At 43.4% G+C, this 17,596-nt stretch overlaps 1 protein-coding gene across 2 annotated transcripts in view; it reads left to right on the top strand.

The window, feature by feature from the left end:
• ING3 (inhibitor of growth family member 3) overlaps positions 1 to 17,341 on the top strand; it is a 172,553-nt gene extending 155,212 nt beyond the window's left edge. The window contains exon 12 of one of the 2 annotated variants that reach the window (XM_069229863.1): positions 16,066 to 17,341. In XM_069229863.1, coding sequence (XP_069085964.1) covers positions 16,066 to 16,182 — 117 coding nt within the window. In that variant the 3' untranslated portion in view covers positions 16,183 to 17,341. The remainder of the gene's footprint in view (positions 1 to 16,065) is intronic. The other variant, XM_069229862.1, reaches the window with a different exon arrangement.
• Positions 17,342 to 17,596: the final 255 nt, after the last annotated feature.

Below are 17,596 nucleotides of genomic sequence, written 5' to 3' on the forward strand. Positions count from 1 at the left end.
TTCTCTTGGTTAACTGTATCGAAAGCACATGATGAGTCCATAAATGCTAAATGCACACACACCTTTTTGACTTTCGTATATTTCTGTACTATCAGAGTCAGATTTAATGTTTGTTCAACTGTACCCAGCCCTGGTCGGAACCCAAATTGCACGTCTGTGAGGCAATTGGTCTCCATTGCCCAATTTTCCAGCTTATTTAGGATCACACGGCCTAAAATCTTTACCGAGCTATCCAAAAGAGAGAGAGGTCGATAACATAAGGGGTCTGCAATATCCCCCTTTTAAAAAATCTGGACAATGATCGCCTCTCTCCAGGTATCTACTAATGGGCCTATCATAGCAGATCTCAAAACATTAGTAAGCAATGGTGCCCAAAAATCTGGGAGCGCTTTATATAAGTCGACTGGGATTCTGTCTGGGCCAGGAGCTTTCTCCGATGGACAATCTAGAATAGACTGTTTTACGTCAGCTACATTTATAGTGTTGCTGAAGGCCACACTGATCAGAACCTTATTTATTACCATAAAGCAGCTTGTGTCATCCTTTAATGCATTGTCCTCTATTGCAAAGTTTTTGAAAAATATTCCACCCAAGTTTGTGCTGGAATGACAGTGTCCATGGCCATTTTGGCCTTATCATTCAACAGTGAAGAATTAACCACTCGCCAGAAGGCAGCTGTATCTCTATTTTTACTTGCCTCTATCAAATCCTCCCAAGCAAAGCCCCTTAATTCAGCCTTCCTACTAGCAAGTGCATCCTTGTATCCCTTTCTTGCAATTTTGATAGCATGTCGATCTTGAGGGAAGAAATTAATTGTTTTCTTCAAATTCTTTAAAGAAGAGGTGCATGCATGATTGAACCATCGGGGCCACTCGCTTTATCAGTACTAGGACGCTGCAGTTTTTCGGCCATATACTTTGTCAGGGAAGAAAAAGCATAAACAATTTCATGAGGGGGAATATCTTCACCCAAAGCTGTCATGACGTCAGTCCACTTATTCACAATTAAGTCTTAAAAAAAACTGTTACTATCTATTTTCCCCCATTTAATAGTCAGGCCTTTACCATCTTTGAACTTCAATACTTGGACATCGCTTCTCTATTCTTGAGACATTGTTCAATCCCAAACTTGTTTCTATAATTAGGGGGGTATGATCACTAACATAAGTTAACATCACCATAAATTTCCAAAAAAAAGGGGTAAGCTCTTTAGAATAAATGATTAAATCAATTGTAGTATTGGTGTCGCCTCTTATAAACGTCAGAACCCCTTCTACTAGTGGAGTCGGGAAGAGCAAAAAATTAGCTACTATCAGATGATTTAAGGCGTTCCCATAAGGGGAATGTTTGAAGTGTTGAATGGGACAATCATATTCGTCATAGAGCCCACAGCAATCTGAGAGCTCTAATTCACAGCGATGGACATTGAAATCTCCAGCCCAAATTATTCTTAAATCCTTACTTGTATTCAAGGCCTGGTGTACTGTAATTTCAAGACTATTGGTCACACTAGTATCCGAATGGTCAAAATTATTATTGTAATAATTAATCAACAGCACATCAAATGGCTCCAGAAGTTTCAAAATTAGAGCCAAAAAATAGGGGGATGTGCCTATTACACGCACCTCCACACCCCTTGCCATTACAGATACAAAGGTGGCTAGTCCTCCCTTGGGCCTACCCGCAGGGGGTTTAATTACAGGAACACTGTATGTAGTATAGCCATTGACATGCGGCGGCTCTATGAGCCATGTCTCTTGACAACAAATAAAAAGATTGATTGTCACTAATCCCAGCCAATCAGGGTTTCCCATTTTTGATTTCAATCCTGCCACATTCCAGGAAATAATCCCTGAGACTGTCGTACCTAATATAATGGGAGCTCCCTCAGATTGCAGGTAAGGCTGGTGTGATATATTTATCTCTGAGTTCTCCTCTGAGTGAGACCTTGTTGCTAATGGTCAATCTAATTGCTCTAGAGAGACCAGGGGCTCAAACCTATTAGACAGCGTCAGGGCTGTATCATTCGGCTTGGATACACCAAGATGGCTGGGATTCTGTACTTCAAAGAAAATCGGATGAAACTCGGGAAGAATTCTAAAGGGCCTTATAAGGAACTTTACTTGAGCAATCACTGGTGAGTTAGATGGTGACTGAAGGCCTGTTACAGTACTTTTCATTGGAGAGGAGCTCCCTCAGACCTAATGCTTAAATCAACAATGAGTGCTCCAGTGATCACTTAGCTACTACATGTTCACAGTTATGCTATTATGTAAGCACCAAAGTAGATTGGACCCCTAATGTAAGAGTTCTTCAGAGTACTATAGTACCCAGACTGTACGAATTTTTCGATGATAGAAATGTTAAACCTGGTCGTTTGATGCAGAGAGTGCATTCTACTGAACACTTCTATTATAACATGGCACTAGGTGTTGCAAGCACAGATCTCATGTTTGTTGTTGATCTCTCCCAACAACTCTTCCGCTAGCCATAATTTATGAACATAAGAGTGAGGTTACTTAGCCCAAATTATTTCTCTCTGGCACACTTTAGCATGATTTTGCCTGTTCACCGATGTTTCTTTAAAAAAAAAAGTCTAATCTACTTGGATTTAATCCATCCTACGCTCTTTTTTTTGTATGCAAATTCACGCAACCCTGTATTTTTTGTACTTCTCTGCTAGTCATCTTAATTATCTAGATATTAGCAAATATGTAACTTTGATACCCTTGTTCCGATTGCACTTTGTAAAGTGATTGAGAACTCTGACCTTCTCCTTTTTAATTGTTTTAAGTGTTTGTACCAACCATATTACAAATATCAACAAAATGGTAATTAAGAGTTCGATGCCCATGTTTTTTTTTAATACCTTTTTTTATTGTTTTGCCTAACCAAAAATTCAGCCAGTATATAGCAAGAGGCATTAACAGTTTTACAAGTACAGTTGTGTCTCTGCAATACCACCACTCCCAATAGCATACAGCAGTGACTTGCGTGTGTGTGGATGGCTCCTATTGTATACTGGAGGTTTCAGGAGCAGCCTTGCTGAGTCTCCCCTGTCCCCCATATTTTATCACCTTCATAGACTGATCTTTCTGCAGCCATACATTTGTATGCGTCACTATACCAGTGTTGCAACAAGATCGACTTCCATACTCTTGCTATGTTAAGTCTCACCACCACCCAGCCTAGGTTACAGAATAATTGTTGGTATTGCGTAACAGTCTCCTTTCCTTCATTACCCAGTATATATACATAGTTTCCTCACTGGGGTAAGCTGCCTGGAGGAGAGTCACAACAGGCCATTTGTTTACCTTCCCTCAGTATTCCGGGAGTCCTAGGCAGTCTCAGATTGTGTGCAAAATGTAACCCCTTGACCATATCCCCTAATGCATTTATCTGCTGTTCGTCCAAATTAAACTATCCATGCCCAGGCATAATAAACTCTGTGGAGCACCTTGAGCTGTTTCAGCCCAAAACCAGATCTAATTGCTAATTCCCTTTGCCCCTGTAACACCTCTCCCCGTTCCTTATCAGAGAGGTCCTCTAGGTCCCGATCCCAGCTGTCCTGAAGACACCACCAAAACATCCAAGAGATCAATTATTTTCTTGTATACAAGGGAGTGTTTTTCTGGGCAAAGGTTCTGCTAAGATCCTATATTTCAGGGACTGGACTCCTCTTTCTGTGCATCTTTGGGTATATCGACATCTGGGGCATGTCAAAGATGTGGATAGTGAAAGACCTCTTCCTCTGACGTCTCATATTCTTCCCTGAGCTCCTGGAAGATCTTAAGATGTGCTCTCCCAGATACCTTCTAGATTGGTGATCCCAATTAAATCCTAGTGAAACCCTTTAATTTGTTTTTCGCCTGTTCGCTGGTATCCCCAAAGCGCAGTCTGTGGCTTTTACTTTGTAAGGCAGCCAGGTACCCTTGGCTGCCCATCAGGTGTATATCATGTCTGGTCAATGGCTACCCTGGCGGTGCTTTATTCCCAGTCATTAATCCCCACCAGCTGAGAAGCCCAGTAATACTTTCTGACATCAGGAAGGGTTTATATACCCCCATGGTAAACCCCTTGCACTAGCTTGAAGAGAGCGATGCATCATGTCCCATCCCTCCACTGTAGCAGATAGATCTGTTTCTCCACTGGTTGGAAAAAAAATCCCTCTGAAACACTATATGGAGTATTTTGTATGGCATATGTGAATTCAAGTAAAAACAACAATTTTGAACATGACCTCTCTGTCCAGCATGGAGAGCTGTAGAGTTTTTCAGTAGTTGGTGTTCCCTCTGAATTTTCCTTGGATGGTATGTAAATTGGATTTTAGGAATATCTCTTGATCTCATGATATAAATACCTAGGTAGTGAAACCCCTCCTTCCAAATATGAAGCTGCCCATTTATTGGTGCCCTCGGAGTGAAATGTATGAGGGGATAGATCAGTGGTTTGTTTCAAAACATTTTGAATCTACTGTACTTCCCAAAGATCTATACTGTTTGCATTAATCCATTGATGGATAGCTTGGGTTTTGAAATGTACAAAGGACATCTTTGGCATAGAGCAAAGGTCTTCTTGCTAGCCAGACGCAATAGCTATACCTTTCACCAAAGGATCCTCTCTAACTCAACATGCAAATAGTTCCATCGCCAGGGCTAAAATGAGTATTGGAACAGGGTGCCCCTTGTCCGGTCCTTTGGACGGGGGAAATGAGTATGAGAGCTCCCATTTACTGTTGCCAGGGTGGTGGAATTTAATAAAATTACCTACTTGTTCATGGGACAGGTTGCTTCTTAAATCTATTTGTCCTGTTAAAATATCAGATTACCCCTTTGGTGCCATGTAGTGCAGCAACAAATTATGGCATCAATCTCATTATGTAAGAGCTCTGATATGAGCCTCTCTGATTATGCCAGGACTACTACTATAGAGGGGCTTGAATACTTGCAATTTCAATCCCTACAATAGCAATTTCCTCATTTTGTCACTTTTCTGCAGATCTACATACCAGGGCTGGAGGAAGCAGTACGCAACAGTCCCATGGCTGGAATGCCTTTGAGTCTGCAAACCTATTAACTTGCATGTTTTAAGGGTCTTCACCAGCTCTTCTCTAATCTTTTCCCATAATGAGAAAGGTTGGAAATGTATTCCTGACAATGGCATAAGTAGAAGTTCTTCCAGGGTTGGAAAAAAAGTGGTTGGAGGGAAAGTGAACTTGTAAACGTTCAATAGATTTTCACAAGAGCAAATCTTAAAAATGCATATTTGCTCATGCTAAAATATAGAGTGAAAATATTTTCTAGGAGTATGATTTCCTGGTCTACTTTAACTTCTTGGGAATTTATGAAAGCCACTAATCCAAAGACATCTACCATGGGTGTACTTTTGTGACTTTCTTTAAGAATTGGTTCCCTAATTAGTTCTGGCGTTAACAAAGACATTTTGTTTTTATTAAACTTCTGTTTCTCTATCGGCTGAGTTTACTGTGAGTCATCGCATTCTGCTGTAACGAAACTAAAGGGGGGGGGCACCCTTTCAAAGGACATGAAGACCCAACCCCCTAGACTCTGGGCAGGTGCTGTGTTGAAGGGACCCCTTGGAGGAGAGCTGCGGGCCTTTGTAACGCCACTGTTGGCAGTGTGCTTTTTTAAACAAACTTTTTTTTCTTTTTGCTAGTGTTTGTTACAGTGGTGAGGGTCTGGCATCTCCTGCAGCTATAAAGTGTTACAAAAGCCATGTGAAAACAAGACACGCATTGACAAAACCAAAAGACTCTCAAACAAATGTCAGATCTGTTGGCTTTGCCAGTGCCTGTTTATTTTCATGCTTCCCATAATCTCGTTGAAAATGGTTACACTGATATTTCCATTAGGAGTATTTTTGGGGGAAATAGTAGCATGCATCAACACATTTTACTAAATGACGCTTCAAAGAAATAGCACCTAACATTTCATAGTAACCAAACATTTCATTCTACTTGCATTTTTTCTGAACATTTTATTTTGAAAGTAAAGCATCATCACTCTTTCTTACAAGATTTTTGCAAACATTTGCATCTAATCGGAGAGCATTCTGGGAGCATATTACTTAGCCTCAGATTGTTAAACATATCAAATGTGTGTACAGTTTCTTCTTTTTTTTTTTTTTTTTATACTGGAACCATTCTCTGCATTGCAGTGTGACATTTACAGCACTCACCCTAATAATGAAGGCTTTTCATTAATAAACTATAAATACAAGTTCAAACAGCATTAAAATATGGACACACATTACCTCAATTGCAGACTGTTCCCATGTCTGTAAACTGGTAGTCAAAGGGTTTGTGCTGCAGGGAGTTAGGCCTAGTTGCCCCAAGGACAAAATAAACATGACAACTTGTTACCCTTGACCCCAAACAATATGTTCCGGGCATCGGGCGACAGGAATGCCACATCCCGACAGTTACATAAGTCAGCGGTTGATGATCGAGCAATTTGACCCTCTTCATATATTCTGCACCTGTACTCATCTTTTGGAGCCAGTGGCACATAAACAGTCACTCCAGGGAGTCAGACATACAAAGCAAGCAGAACTGCCATCTCATCCAGTGCCTCCAAACTCACTAATTCTATAACCGATTAAGACAGAGTCTTCCGCTGGAGTGGCTAGGCGCCAGCCAAGATGGCTGCACATTAGGGCAGCTGTGTGACCGCCGCCTAATTATTCCTAACATCCGTCAAATTCTCCAACTCTACATGTCATCCAGAGGTGGTGGAGACTCCTGGAGCTCCGAGGCATGCTGATTGTGCTGCGGAAGGTTTCCTAACACAGGCGGGCCCAGGTGCAAGACTCCGGGGGGACGAGAGTGCAACAAAAATATGGTGGCCTGCGGCTCATTGAAGTCGCAGGTAGTTTCCGGCGCAATCCTCCCCATCCCCTGAGACCCAAGAGATCACCCTGCCAAAAGCTGGAGACAAGGCGTGCCACATTGAAAGCGGATCACTGAGCTGATTGACCGCTGGGCTGAGGTTGCCGTAGGTGGGCCGTACCCAGCGCATGGCCTGCGTGGAGGCCCTACATCGAAGGTTGCGGCCTGCTGAGAGGCATACAGGGAGCGGCCTTGGGATTGGTGATCGCAGCCTTACTGCTCTGGAGCACGCACTGGTGGGCCTGCTGTTCTTCCCCTAGGTCTGCACAATGGCAAATACCAGGTGTGGTGGCTCCGCTGTGAGAGAGCACAAGTGGCTGCTGGGGGATCCAGAGGCTGCTCGGAAAAATGAAGCGACTAGTAGGGGCCTTGTGGTTCTCCTGCTCCTGAGGGTGGCCTTCCCACGCAGCCCCCCACCCGGACACATTCTGTGGGGGCCCTGAACTGATCATGCCCGCAAATGTGTTAAAAAGAAAAAACAAGAAGGGCCTTGCAATTCTGAGAGAAATGAAGCGGTTGGACTGAGACTTTGGGGCATTATCAGCCACTGGGAACATTTATCTTGAGCGCCAAAATAACATGATTGATTTTGACAATGTAGGCACCTTTTCTCCTCCCCCCGAGACTATTATTTGGGCACCAGCATTGCGCTCCAGGTGCGATGGATGTGGTGAGTGCTGGACTCCTGAAATGTAAACTGTGACTCAGCGGATGGCATCCATGGGAGCTGGTGAGCCCCATAGTTGACTGAAAGAAGGCAGGGGGCAAAGATTATAGGAAGTGCAGAAACATATTGATGAGCAGGGGCATGAAGCGGTCACAAGTCAGTAGCTAAGACAATTATATGGCCTCCATGGTGATGTTGGGTGCTGGGGCAGTGGAGGGAGTCGCTCAAGAGGATGGCCCTGGCTGACAAAGCGCACTGGATCCACGGCTTTGTGAAATCATGGAAGCCATTCATTCGCCTGAAGGGGTCTGTAGAGCCTAAACTAGATGAAGTCTCTGTGGATGTTAACCTCCTCTGGGCTGATCTTGGATAGATCACAAACAAGGTCACTGTTGCCAAAACCCAGGTAAATGGATTACAGTTGATGACCAAATGCCTTGAGGAACAAGTACAGACTGACGAAACAAAAAGCCACCATTGCAGCCAAGTTGGAAGCCCAGGAAGTTTGTGCAAGATGAAACAACATGTGTAGTTGGGACCCCTGAGTGCCATAGAACTCAACTCTTTATGGGGGACCTAATTTTGAACACCCTACACCCCAAAAGACTAACTACTTTTCCATTGAGAGGGCTCATAGGGTGCTGGCCCTGCCACCCGACCAGGTACCTTGCCACGAACGCTCCAAGCCAGAGTGTTTTACTATAGAGATCGAGACGCAATCCTTTAGGCAGCCTTCATTTGTGGAGCCTTGAAGCATGAGAACACCATTATCCAATTTTTTCCTGATTTCACACTATAGGTTCAGCTGCAGCGTTGAAGCTTCGAGGAGGTGAAAAAGGCTCTCAGAACTAAGGAACTTGAGTGCATGGTTCTTTACCCAGCCAAACTGCAAGCGGTGGCGGAGGGCAAATCCTAGCACTTCACTTCCAGGCTGGAACTGGCTTGAGGGCTTGCGTGTTGTCCAGAAGGGAGAGGGGGCCCAGACAGGTGGACATGTTGGCGACTAACAGAGGGGCACATGGTGTTAAATCCCTCTGCAGACCCATGAATATCTGCATGGGGGCGGAGGCTGGTGACCTGTAGTGTGCCAACTGTGATACTTCAGGTGCTCCCAGAGTTTTCACAGAAAGGAACTGATCTGCATGTCCCACATAGTGATGTGCCTCTTGTGGGGGCAGTTGAGGGAGGGAGGGATGGATGGATGAGAGGGATGGGAGAAATGAAAGTATATTATGTAGATGCCAAACCAAACTGATTGCTGAAGGGGGAAGGGATATATTACTCTGCTAATGTGTGGTCTAATATAAATTGGTGCGGTAAAACTCGCCTACTCTCTTTAGTTTGATGGTTTTAGGGTGACAGACACTCTGCTAGCTGGAGGGTGGGTGGTTCAAGACCCACAATGCAGGGTAGCGGGGGGGGTGTAAGGTTGGGGTTCTTGATTAGATTTTATTGTTTGTTGTTCTGTGTGTTTCTTTGCTAGCAAGCCGTTGAACACGTGGGCTGGCCAGTGATAGGCCATGAAGGTTGTGTAGGGGGTGGGACCCTGAAGGTCCAGCTTTACCGGTGAGATGAAGCCGGTTACCCAATTGTTTAGTCCACCAGCGGTGGTCCAGAAGAAGGGTATTTAAACATACTGACATGGAGAGTCAATGGGCTGAGGATTAAAAATTAAGTGTACCACAGTTCTTCAATACTTCTGTCGCCAGTCCCCTGAGGAAGTGTTGCTACAGAAAACACCCTAATGTAAGGCCCTAGTTAGGTTTGGAAATGCCCTTCTGGGGCATTCCGGGAATTCAGCCGATGCCAGGGGGAACGGGTTTTCTCTTTAGAATGTCACTCCCTTTCACACTCAACCAAAGCTAGTCAGAGCCCCTTGGCTGATTTGCTGTTGTAACAGGACATTGGGAGGCGTAGTCTTTGAATGTCTGCTCCTCATACATCCCACTGTGTCTCCATGGAACAACTTTCCAGAGGTGAGTGCCTTGCTTTTGAAGATGCCGCCTGGTAATCCTAATTCTGGGGAGTGGCACGAATGCAGTGGCAGACCTAGGAAAGGATAGAGTACAGCCACTTTCAAGCCTGGCACTAATCCATTGCAGTCCTTCACAGATGCAGTAAGCCTGATATATCTGTGGTGTGCTCATAACCCTCACCAAAGACAATACACATACTTTTCAGCACACCACAGGAGCTTTTCTTGCATAGTCCACATTTACACCAACAGATGCATGTAGGCAAGTTTGGTGATGCAGGACACCAACCGCAGGGACTTCTGATCACTCACCTGCTGTGGTGACGCTAATGGGCTCAGAACAGGACTTCAAACTGACTCCTAGACTTGATGCATGGTATCATAAAGGCAGCAACTTTAAAAAGAAACTTAAGGAAGGGGCATACTTATTTCAGATAAAATGCAGGGACAGTGGACTCGGCGTGCGTTTTGTGGGAAGCCTTTATAACAGTTGCTCGTGGACAAGTACAGACCTTAACAGGGAGTAAGAGGAAGGAAAAGATACTACAGTATAAAGATATAGAGTGAGACATAGTATCCATGGAAACACAGCTCCTGACAGACAACAGTGCTGCCCTTAGACACAGACTTCAGTTGGGAGGGGCAGGGCTGCACCCATTAATAGAAATTAGGGCTCATAGCAATGTGCTCTCAGCGCAATGCAAACTATACGATGTGGGTGACAGAGCTAATAAACTGCTTGCATGGTTGGATCGGCGGGACATGGAATGTTAGTGGGTATTGGAGGAACTTAATAATGAAGGTATCCCCCAGAGAAAGATTGCAGGAGTAGCTGCAATCTTTGCTGCGTACTATGAGCGCCTACATGCTTCCACAACTACTATGACCGCAAATAACTGTGCTGACTCCCTTAGAGACATAGATCTACAAATGCTCATGGCAGAAGGTAGGGCGACTCTAGAGGGAGACCTGATACCAAAGGAAATGGGAGCAGCAATTTGTGGCCTGCAATCGGGGGAGGCGACGGGTCCCAATGGCTTCCCAGTTGAACTGTATATGGGTATAGTGGAGAAAGGTGCTAAATCCATGCTGCCATGTTCTGTGAGGTGTGTAAAAATGGAGGTCTACCTGAGGACCAATGATTAGCGGCTATCTTAGTCATACACAAGCAAGGGAAGCCGGTATCACTGTGGGTCATACCCAGCCCATCTCTCTATTAAATGTAGAAGCCAAAGTGCTGGCCAAGGCCATGGCCACTAGTTTGAGGAAGGTTATTTCCTCAATCATTCCTCTAGATCAATCTGGTTTTATGCCACATATGAGCACATGACTTTAACTTGCGGCGCCTATATTGAGTCCTCCACATGACTGAGTCCCCAAGAGCTGATCTGGCAGCATTTATGGCCTTAAATACCAAAATGGCATTTGACAGTATTGAGTGGAACTACCTCTTTGCCATTTTAACAAGGTTGGGCTTTGGCCCCCATTTCTGTGGCTGGGTCAGACTTCTGTACTAGGAACCACTGGCACAAGTAAGGGTCAATGGTGCGGTGTCCCACGCTTCTTTTCCCTTACAGCAGGGCATGAGGTGGGGTGTCCCCCATTCCCCATGATATTTGCTCTGTCACTGGAGCCGCTTGGGGCATGGGTGCGTCCATCCGCTCATTAGGGGAATATAGAGTGATGGAGGTTGGGAGGGAGTGTATCTCCCTCCACACGGATGACTCACTACTTTTTATTACTAAGGCCCTCATCATTGACAGAATACTACAAGTGTTTGACATCTTTGGGAACTGCTTGGGATACTGCATCAATTGGACTAAGTCAATTTTTTCTCTGATGGGTGGCACGCTGAGGCTTCCCCCCGCTGCACGACCTCGTTGGTACTTGATGGCTTTCAGTATATTAGCATCTGTCACTTGAGATCCAGCTGAGTTTATACAAAGACATTTAGTCCCACAGCTTGAATGACTGTGCATTATGTGGCACATTGGAAGCACCTTCTGCTCTTGCTTGTGGGTAGAGCTGTCCTATACAAAATGATACAAAATATGTTTTTTAAAATACCTGAACTTTTTTCACAAGGTGGAACGGGAGGTTAGACTATTACTCTGGATTGGTGGTAGCTCTTGAATTGCACTAAGCAAGCTTCAAAGTGGAGTCTGTGAGGGAGAGCTGGCCATCACGGACATTCTCAAATGTTCCTGTGTTACGCAGCTGGTTGTGAATGAGTGAGTGTTTGCCATCTGTGAGAAACCATCAAGAATATGACATGGCAGACACCGAAAGATACAAATATCTACTACTGCGCCATGCCCTTCGAAGGCACTTTATTGAAGAGGAGCAACTGCCAGAGACCACTTTGTTAGAGGACCAACTCCTCACAGATCACATAACAGACCATGCCATCTCAATTGTCTACAAAAGATTAGTCCGTAGCTCCCCAGATCCTAGGGTGGCGCTGAAAGGAGCATGAGAGGGGAATTTGGGGGCCCTTGAAGATGGTGACTGGACGGAGGCCCTGCAGAACCTGCGAGAAAGAGCATTCCGGGCCCAGTTCCACTTAGTGCAGTTATGAATCCTGTGTAGGTCTTAATTCTCCAGAGTATTGCTCCATAAAATAGGGAGGAGGACTCCTCCCCACTAAGGGGATGCGAACAGGAGTGCACATTCTATCACATCCTACTAGGAGGAGGTGGTGCAGAGAATGATTTAGGTGCTAGCGGAGACAGTCTCCTTGGATCCAAATTGGCTCCTCTTGTTTATCACTGGAGAGACCTCCTGGACCAGATACCAACAATGCCGGCTGAGGCTTGCAGCCGGGGTAGCTAAAAGGAACATAGCTCGGACCTATGGCACAGCCCACCCACTGAGGATTGAAGACGTCAAAAATTATGTAGACTGATGTCAGTGGGCCGAGCAAGTTGTCTATCAAAGTATGTGTTAGAGTTTGCCCCAGGAAATGGGAAAAGGTTTTGGCCACATGTAGATCTTTTTTTAGACTGTTTAACTGAGGGTGGCTGGTGAGGAGGGAGGGGGTGTCGTATTGCTATGTATTGTGGTGAACCCATGGATGTTGCCCAAAACCACTGGAGATCCGTCTTGATTGTACCAATGCCTGTAGGTGTTTTATACATAATCTGTTTTTGTCGAATTTATGCAGGATTATAGCTGCATCCTACCTACTATATCCACTGTATGCTGAGTGTTCTTCAATAAAAAAAAAGATTTAAAAAAAAAAGATTAAGTCTTGCTCAGTCACTCTGGATGAATGCAGACTGGTCCAGGTTTCATAAACCCCAGGTTTGGTCTTTCCGCTTATCATGTTTTTTCATGGAGCTAAAAGTGTGTAATATAAACTTAAAGCTGCAAAAGACATGTTGGAGGGGAGACAATACGTAAACACTGGGTAGCACAATAAAAGAGGTGGCAGGACCCAGGAGAGGCTATTTCACCAGCAGTAAGTGTAAACAAATGCTAAATTAATGTTTTTTTTGTGACTTCATACTGACCTAGAGGCTAACCTAGACTTCTGCCTAGTCTGGGAGGAGTCTGACCACTGTGCTGAGGTTCCACCCCTTTTTCAAGTAGTCTCTGGAATTGGTATTCAGTTGATGACGAATGAATCCAGACCTGATTGTGTGGTTCAGTACTTTTACCACTGTCTTGGCCAGTGTGGTAAGTTGGAGCCATTCAAAGGGTCTGCTGCTTTGAAAGGTTCCCATGATTCTCCAATCCTAGAAGAGCATCCTGTCCAACTGTATTTAGCCTTCTGAGACCATCTCTCTAGTCAGACCAGTTCTTATTGGTACTAGCTGATTCTGTTCCCATTGCCAAGCATTTTGCAGCAATACAGGAAACAGGATCGATGCCTTTTAATTAGAATGGGTTAAAAGTACATCGGACGAGAATGGATGTAGACCCCCACACCTCCACCTACAAGGTTCTTAAATATTCGGGGAATGGGGCCTGAGAGGTCTTTATGCTGGATGGTATGTCCGAGATGCATATGTCATGGTCCTGTCATAAGGAACATACGGACGTTGTCTCTCAAATCTATTTGCGATGCAAGCTTTGACAGTCGCTGCGGGAAGAAGGCACCCTAGCTCAGAAAAGTGGAGTATACTTGGGTCTGGTTTTGGCATCAGAAACTGTTGTAATCCTCAAATCCATCAAACACAGGCCTTGGACAGCTCCAGGTTCTACCTACTATGCAAGGGTGCCTTTGTGCAGAAAATGTTGAATTTCGATGCAGTTACCAAAGGTAAAGACAGACTTCCGACCTCAAGTGATTGTGATCATACAAAACCTGTTCAAGACCCACAGAAAAGCCACTCCTACCTACGATTCTCAGTTCAGACTACAGCTATAATTGCCAGCACAATGAGTTAAAAAAAAAAAACACAAAAAAAACTATATTATGTATAGTAGAATTGTAGCCACCCGCATATGGGAAATAACCTCTGGTTAGAGTGGATTCAGGTTGTTTTTGTTGAAGGAATGAACTCCTCAATTAATATAAAGAAATCGTTTCATGTCCTAGGTGAGGAAAAGGTGTGAATTAGGATTCCTTGGATGAGCTACTGTTTTGGCAGTAGAACCTCATCTAGAGGCTTTGAAGGTTTTAAACCTTGGTTTTAGTACTTTGCATCAGCCCCCACAAATAATAATATCCTCAGCCCCAGAGATGCTGCCCTTGACGGTGGTCCAGGGAGTTGAACATAAGGCTTTGAGGCTGGGGAAGGCTTCCTAGAAGAACTGTCCCCGCTACCATATGGATGTGGGCTGTGTAGAAGACCACCTTGTTTTGGGATGTATTTTGCTTCTCTTAGTTCCCTTTTGGGGTGGCTCATTTTCCTTCTAATGAAATTGTTCTAGGCTGAGTTTCTTATGCTGTTTTCCATTTTCGTTTTACTTGTGGATTCTGTTGGGGTTATTTAATTAGTTGTAAAAAGTGTAAAATCACTGTTTAATGTTTTTTGCACTTTAAAAAAGAAAACTACCAACATTTCCTGGAGTACCGTAAAAATATTTGCCTTTATATTTTTAAGGACTGATTTTTAAGGCTGTCTTGTGTTCTTGTCTTTTTTTTTAGGTCTAGGGTTAGAAAATATCTTTTGATTTTACTACAATTATATATACTTATCTGAGCTGTCGGCTGCCCCCCTTAATCCATTATTCTGTTGTTTTCTTTCACCTTTCTTCCACCCATTACAGTGTAGAACAGTGGCTCCTAACCTCTGGTCCAGGAACCCCTGGGTACTCAGGGGGTCCACGCAACTGCTTATAGAAAATTAATTAATATTTACGGATTAATAATTATATATAACTAGAGAAGCAAAATGTAAATGTGAAGGAATTTGAAACTGGAAAATAAAAATTCAGATTCAGCAGTTTAATTGCATAAAACAGGAGAAAGTATGGGTGATGAGTGGCCTCAGTTGATTGATTTATTTTTTTAAAGAAAAAAAGCTCCAACTTCCCATTAGAATTTTTATTTTTTATGATTATTTGTGAGTTAAATAAACGTTTCATCATTTGTGTTTTTGTTTGGTGAACGCTTATTTCTGTATTTTGTGTAACATTTTGTGTTTCATATCATCGACAATGCTTAGGCTGGGGTCCCCGGCTTCCAGTAATGACTGAGTAGGGCTCCCCAGATTACAATAATGACTCAGTGGAGGGTGGTGACCCTGGGTTCTAGTAATGATTAAATGGGGGTCCACAGAAGCCGAAAGATTAAGAATAACTGGTGTTGAAGATAGGGCAGTGGGTCAGCCTATTTAAGCCATTGGCTAACTTCACTGTAGGTGGTGGCATTCTATTTTGTCACAAGGTGTACATCTTTACAGCAAATACTGTTCTTCAATGTCAGGGACTACTATAGTATTATGTGCTTATAAATATTTGTGCTTATAGCCAATATTTTTTTTATACTGATGTGGGTCCTTCAGTTCTTACAACAGTAAAGTTGTTCAAAAACAAGAATTTACAAAGCCAAGGGGTTGCCAGCAAACTCTAGACCTGTTGTCTTTGCCAGTGTTTAAACTTTATTATGTTCTCTGGGGTCCCCTTTCCCTGTGGGTAGTCTATCAATGATTAAAGCTACAAGAAGGTATCTACTTTTAGGTAGACTGTGCAGATTCCGTCATGCACCAGGGCCCACTGAAGGCTTTTTTTTTTTTTTGTCACGGTGGGGGACGGTGCAGACTTATGGATTCGTGGGCAAAGGTTCTCTCTTCCGAGGTTGGTGCACCATCGCCATACTGTCTTTCTAGGACAGCATTGTATTGAATGTTTATAAATTTGTCATTCTATGGAAACAATGAATATTTTGCAAGGACAGGATGTCCGTCAGAAAAATTGTTAATGTGGGACTTGCAGTTAAAGCATTCTGTACATACATTTCAAGTACATTGCAGATTTGTTTGTGTAGTTTGATTGGGACACGAAAGACATTCATTGTTTTAGGACCGTGTTTGTGCTGCTTTTTTTCATTGCCTGCTTTGTTTTGCAGTGCCCCATCGAGTGGTTTCACTATGGCTGTGTTGGATTGTCGGAAGCTCCTAAAGGGAAGTGGTATTGTCCCCAGTGTACCGCAGCGATGAAGAGAAGGGGCAGCAGGCACAAATGAGCCTTAGTGGACTCTCTAGATGTACACATTCAACGTTTTGTAAAGAACCTGAAATAAAAGTTCCCGTTTCATGACTACCATTTTAAATAATTCATATACACAGCCGTTTGATGACCTAACATTTCAGTTAAATGAGTTGTCCTTGAACAATAGCTATACATCCAAGGTAAAAAAAAACAAAAAACAAAAAAATATATATATGATTAAACCTGTATCGCTTGGTACTGGAGACACAGCCTCAGGCAAAATATGTGCTGGTTGTATTTGTAACGTATCCTACCTTTCGGAACCCTTTGTTTGGCCATACCGAAGCAAGTGTGGTACTTTTATCCCTTTTCAACATCTGCTTTTGTTGTCACCAATTAAAATGACATGGCCATAGTCTATGCTAACTGCAGGAACATATGAGGGAGTCAGGAGAAGGTTTGAATCCTTGGTGGGTGAGCTTGATCCATTATGGTTCCTTTGATGGTGAATGCTTGCTGTATCTATGGGGTCGAACTACACTTAGATATTTAAACTGCTGTGTCCCGGGTCTAGCCTCAGTCATCCGCTGGTGCTTCAACAATAATTTTTTCAGGAAGAGCGGATGCCTAATATTGGTTTAAGTGGCGATAAAGTGTTTGCATCGTTCAGCGCAAAGGGGCCTTTAGCTTGTGTATATCATTGTGTATATCATTGTGGACCTATGTTTTTTGGAAGTAAAAGTTTTATATGATGGCCTTCATGGCTTTGTTTCTTTATGAAACTGAAGAAAGAAGCTGCATACTGTGGCCCAGTATCTACACCAGTACTGAGGGGTTTACTAATATTATTGTGTAAATTAGGGGAAAACGAATTTGTGCCATTAGTCTTTGGTTGTGTTTAGCAGAATTAGTTTGTAATATTTTTTTTAAAGTGTATTTACTGAGTGTGTTTTCTTTGTTCATGTAAATAATTAACATTAAATTGTATATTCTGAAAATAATTAAACAGTGCCGTGAAAGCCAGACACGCTTCACTCGAGGCAAAAGAAGCCATTAAATAGAAAGACCAAATATCTGTTAAACTGTGTTTGTAGGACTAAGATTCTGCCCTTGTTTTCACTCCCTCTCCTCTCCCCTCCCCAGTGGTCTTGTACTCTTGCAGACATGTCATTAAACACGTCTTTAAAACGTAACCTCGGTTTCTGTCGAGCAAGGCGCGCCTTGCATTCTTCTTTTTGAATTCTGTTTGCAAATGTCTCAGTTAAGAATTTGGCATCCAGTGTTGTCGTTTCGCCAGACTACTTCTTCATGGCTTTTGGTAGCACACCTTGACATTCAGGTTATCCAGGGGAAAAGATACCTCATATGAAACCCATTCTTTAGCTGAGGATCTTTCGGTGGGACGTAGGTAGTGCTGCCATGGACGTCAATTCACTAAAATGCCTGAG

Source organism: Pleurodeles waltl, chromosome 4_1 (genome assembly GCF_031143425.1).
Source record: "Pleurodeles waltl isolate 20211129_DDA chromosome 4_1, aPleWal1.hap1.20221129, whole genome shotgun sequence".
In the NCBI taxonomy this organism is placed as follows: domain Eukaryota; kingdom Metazoa; phylum Chordata; class Amphibia; order Caudata; family Salamandridae; genus Pleurodeles; species Pleurodeles waltl.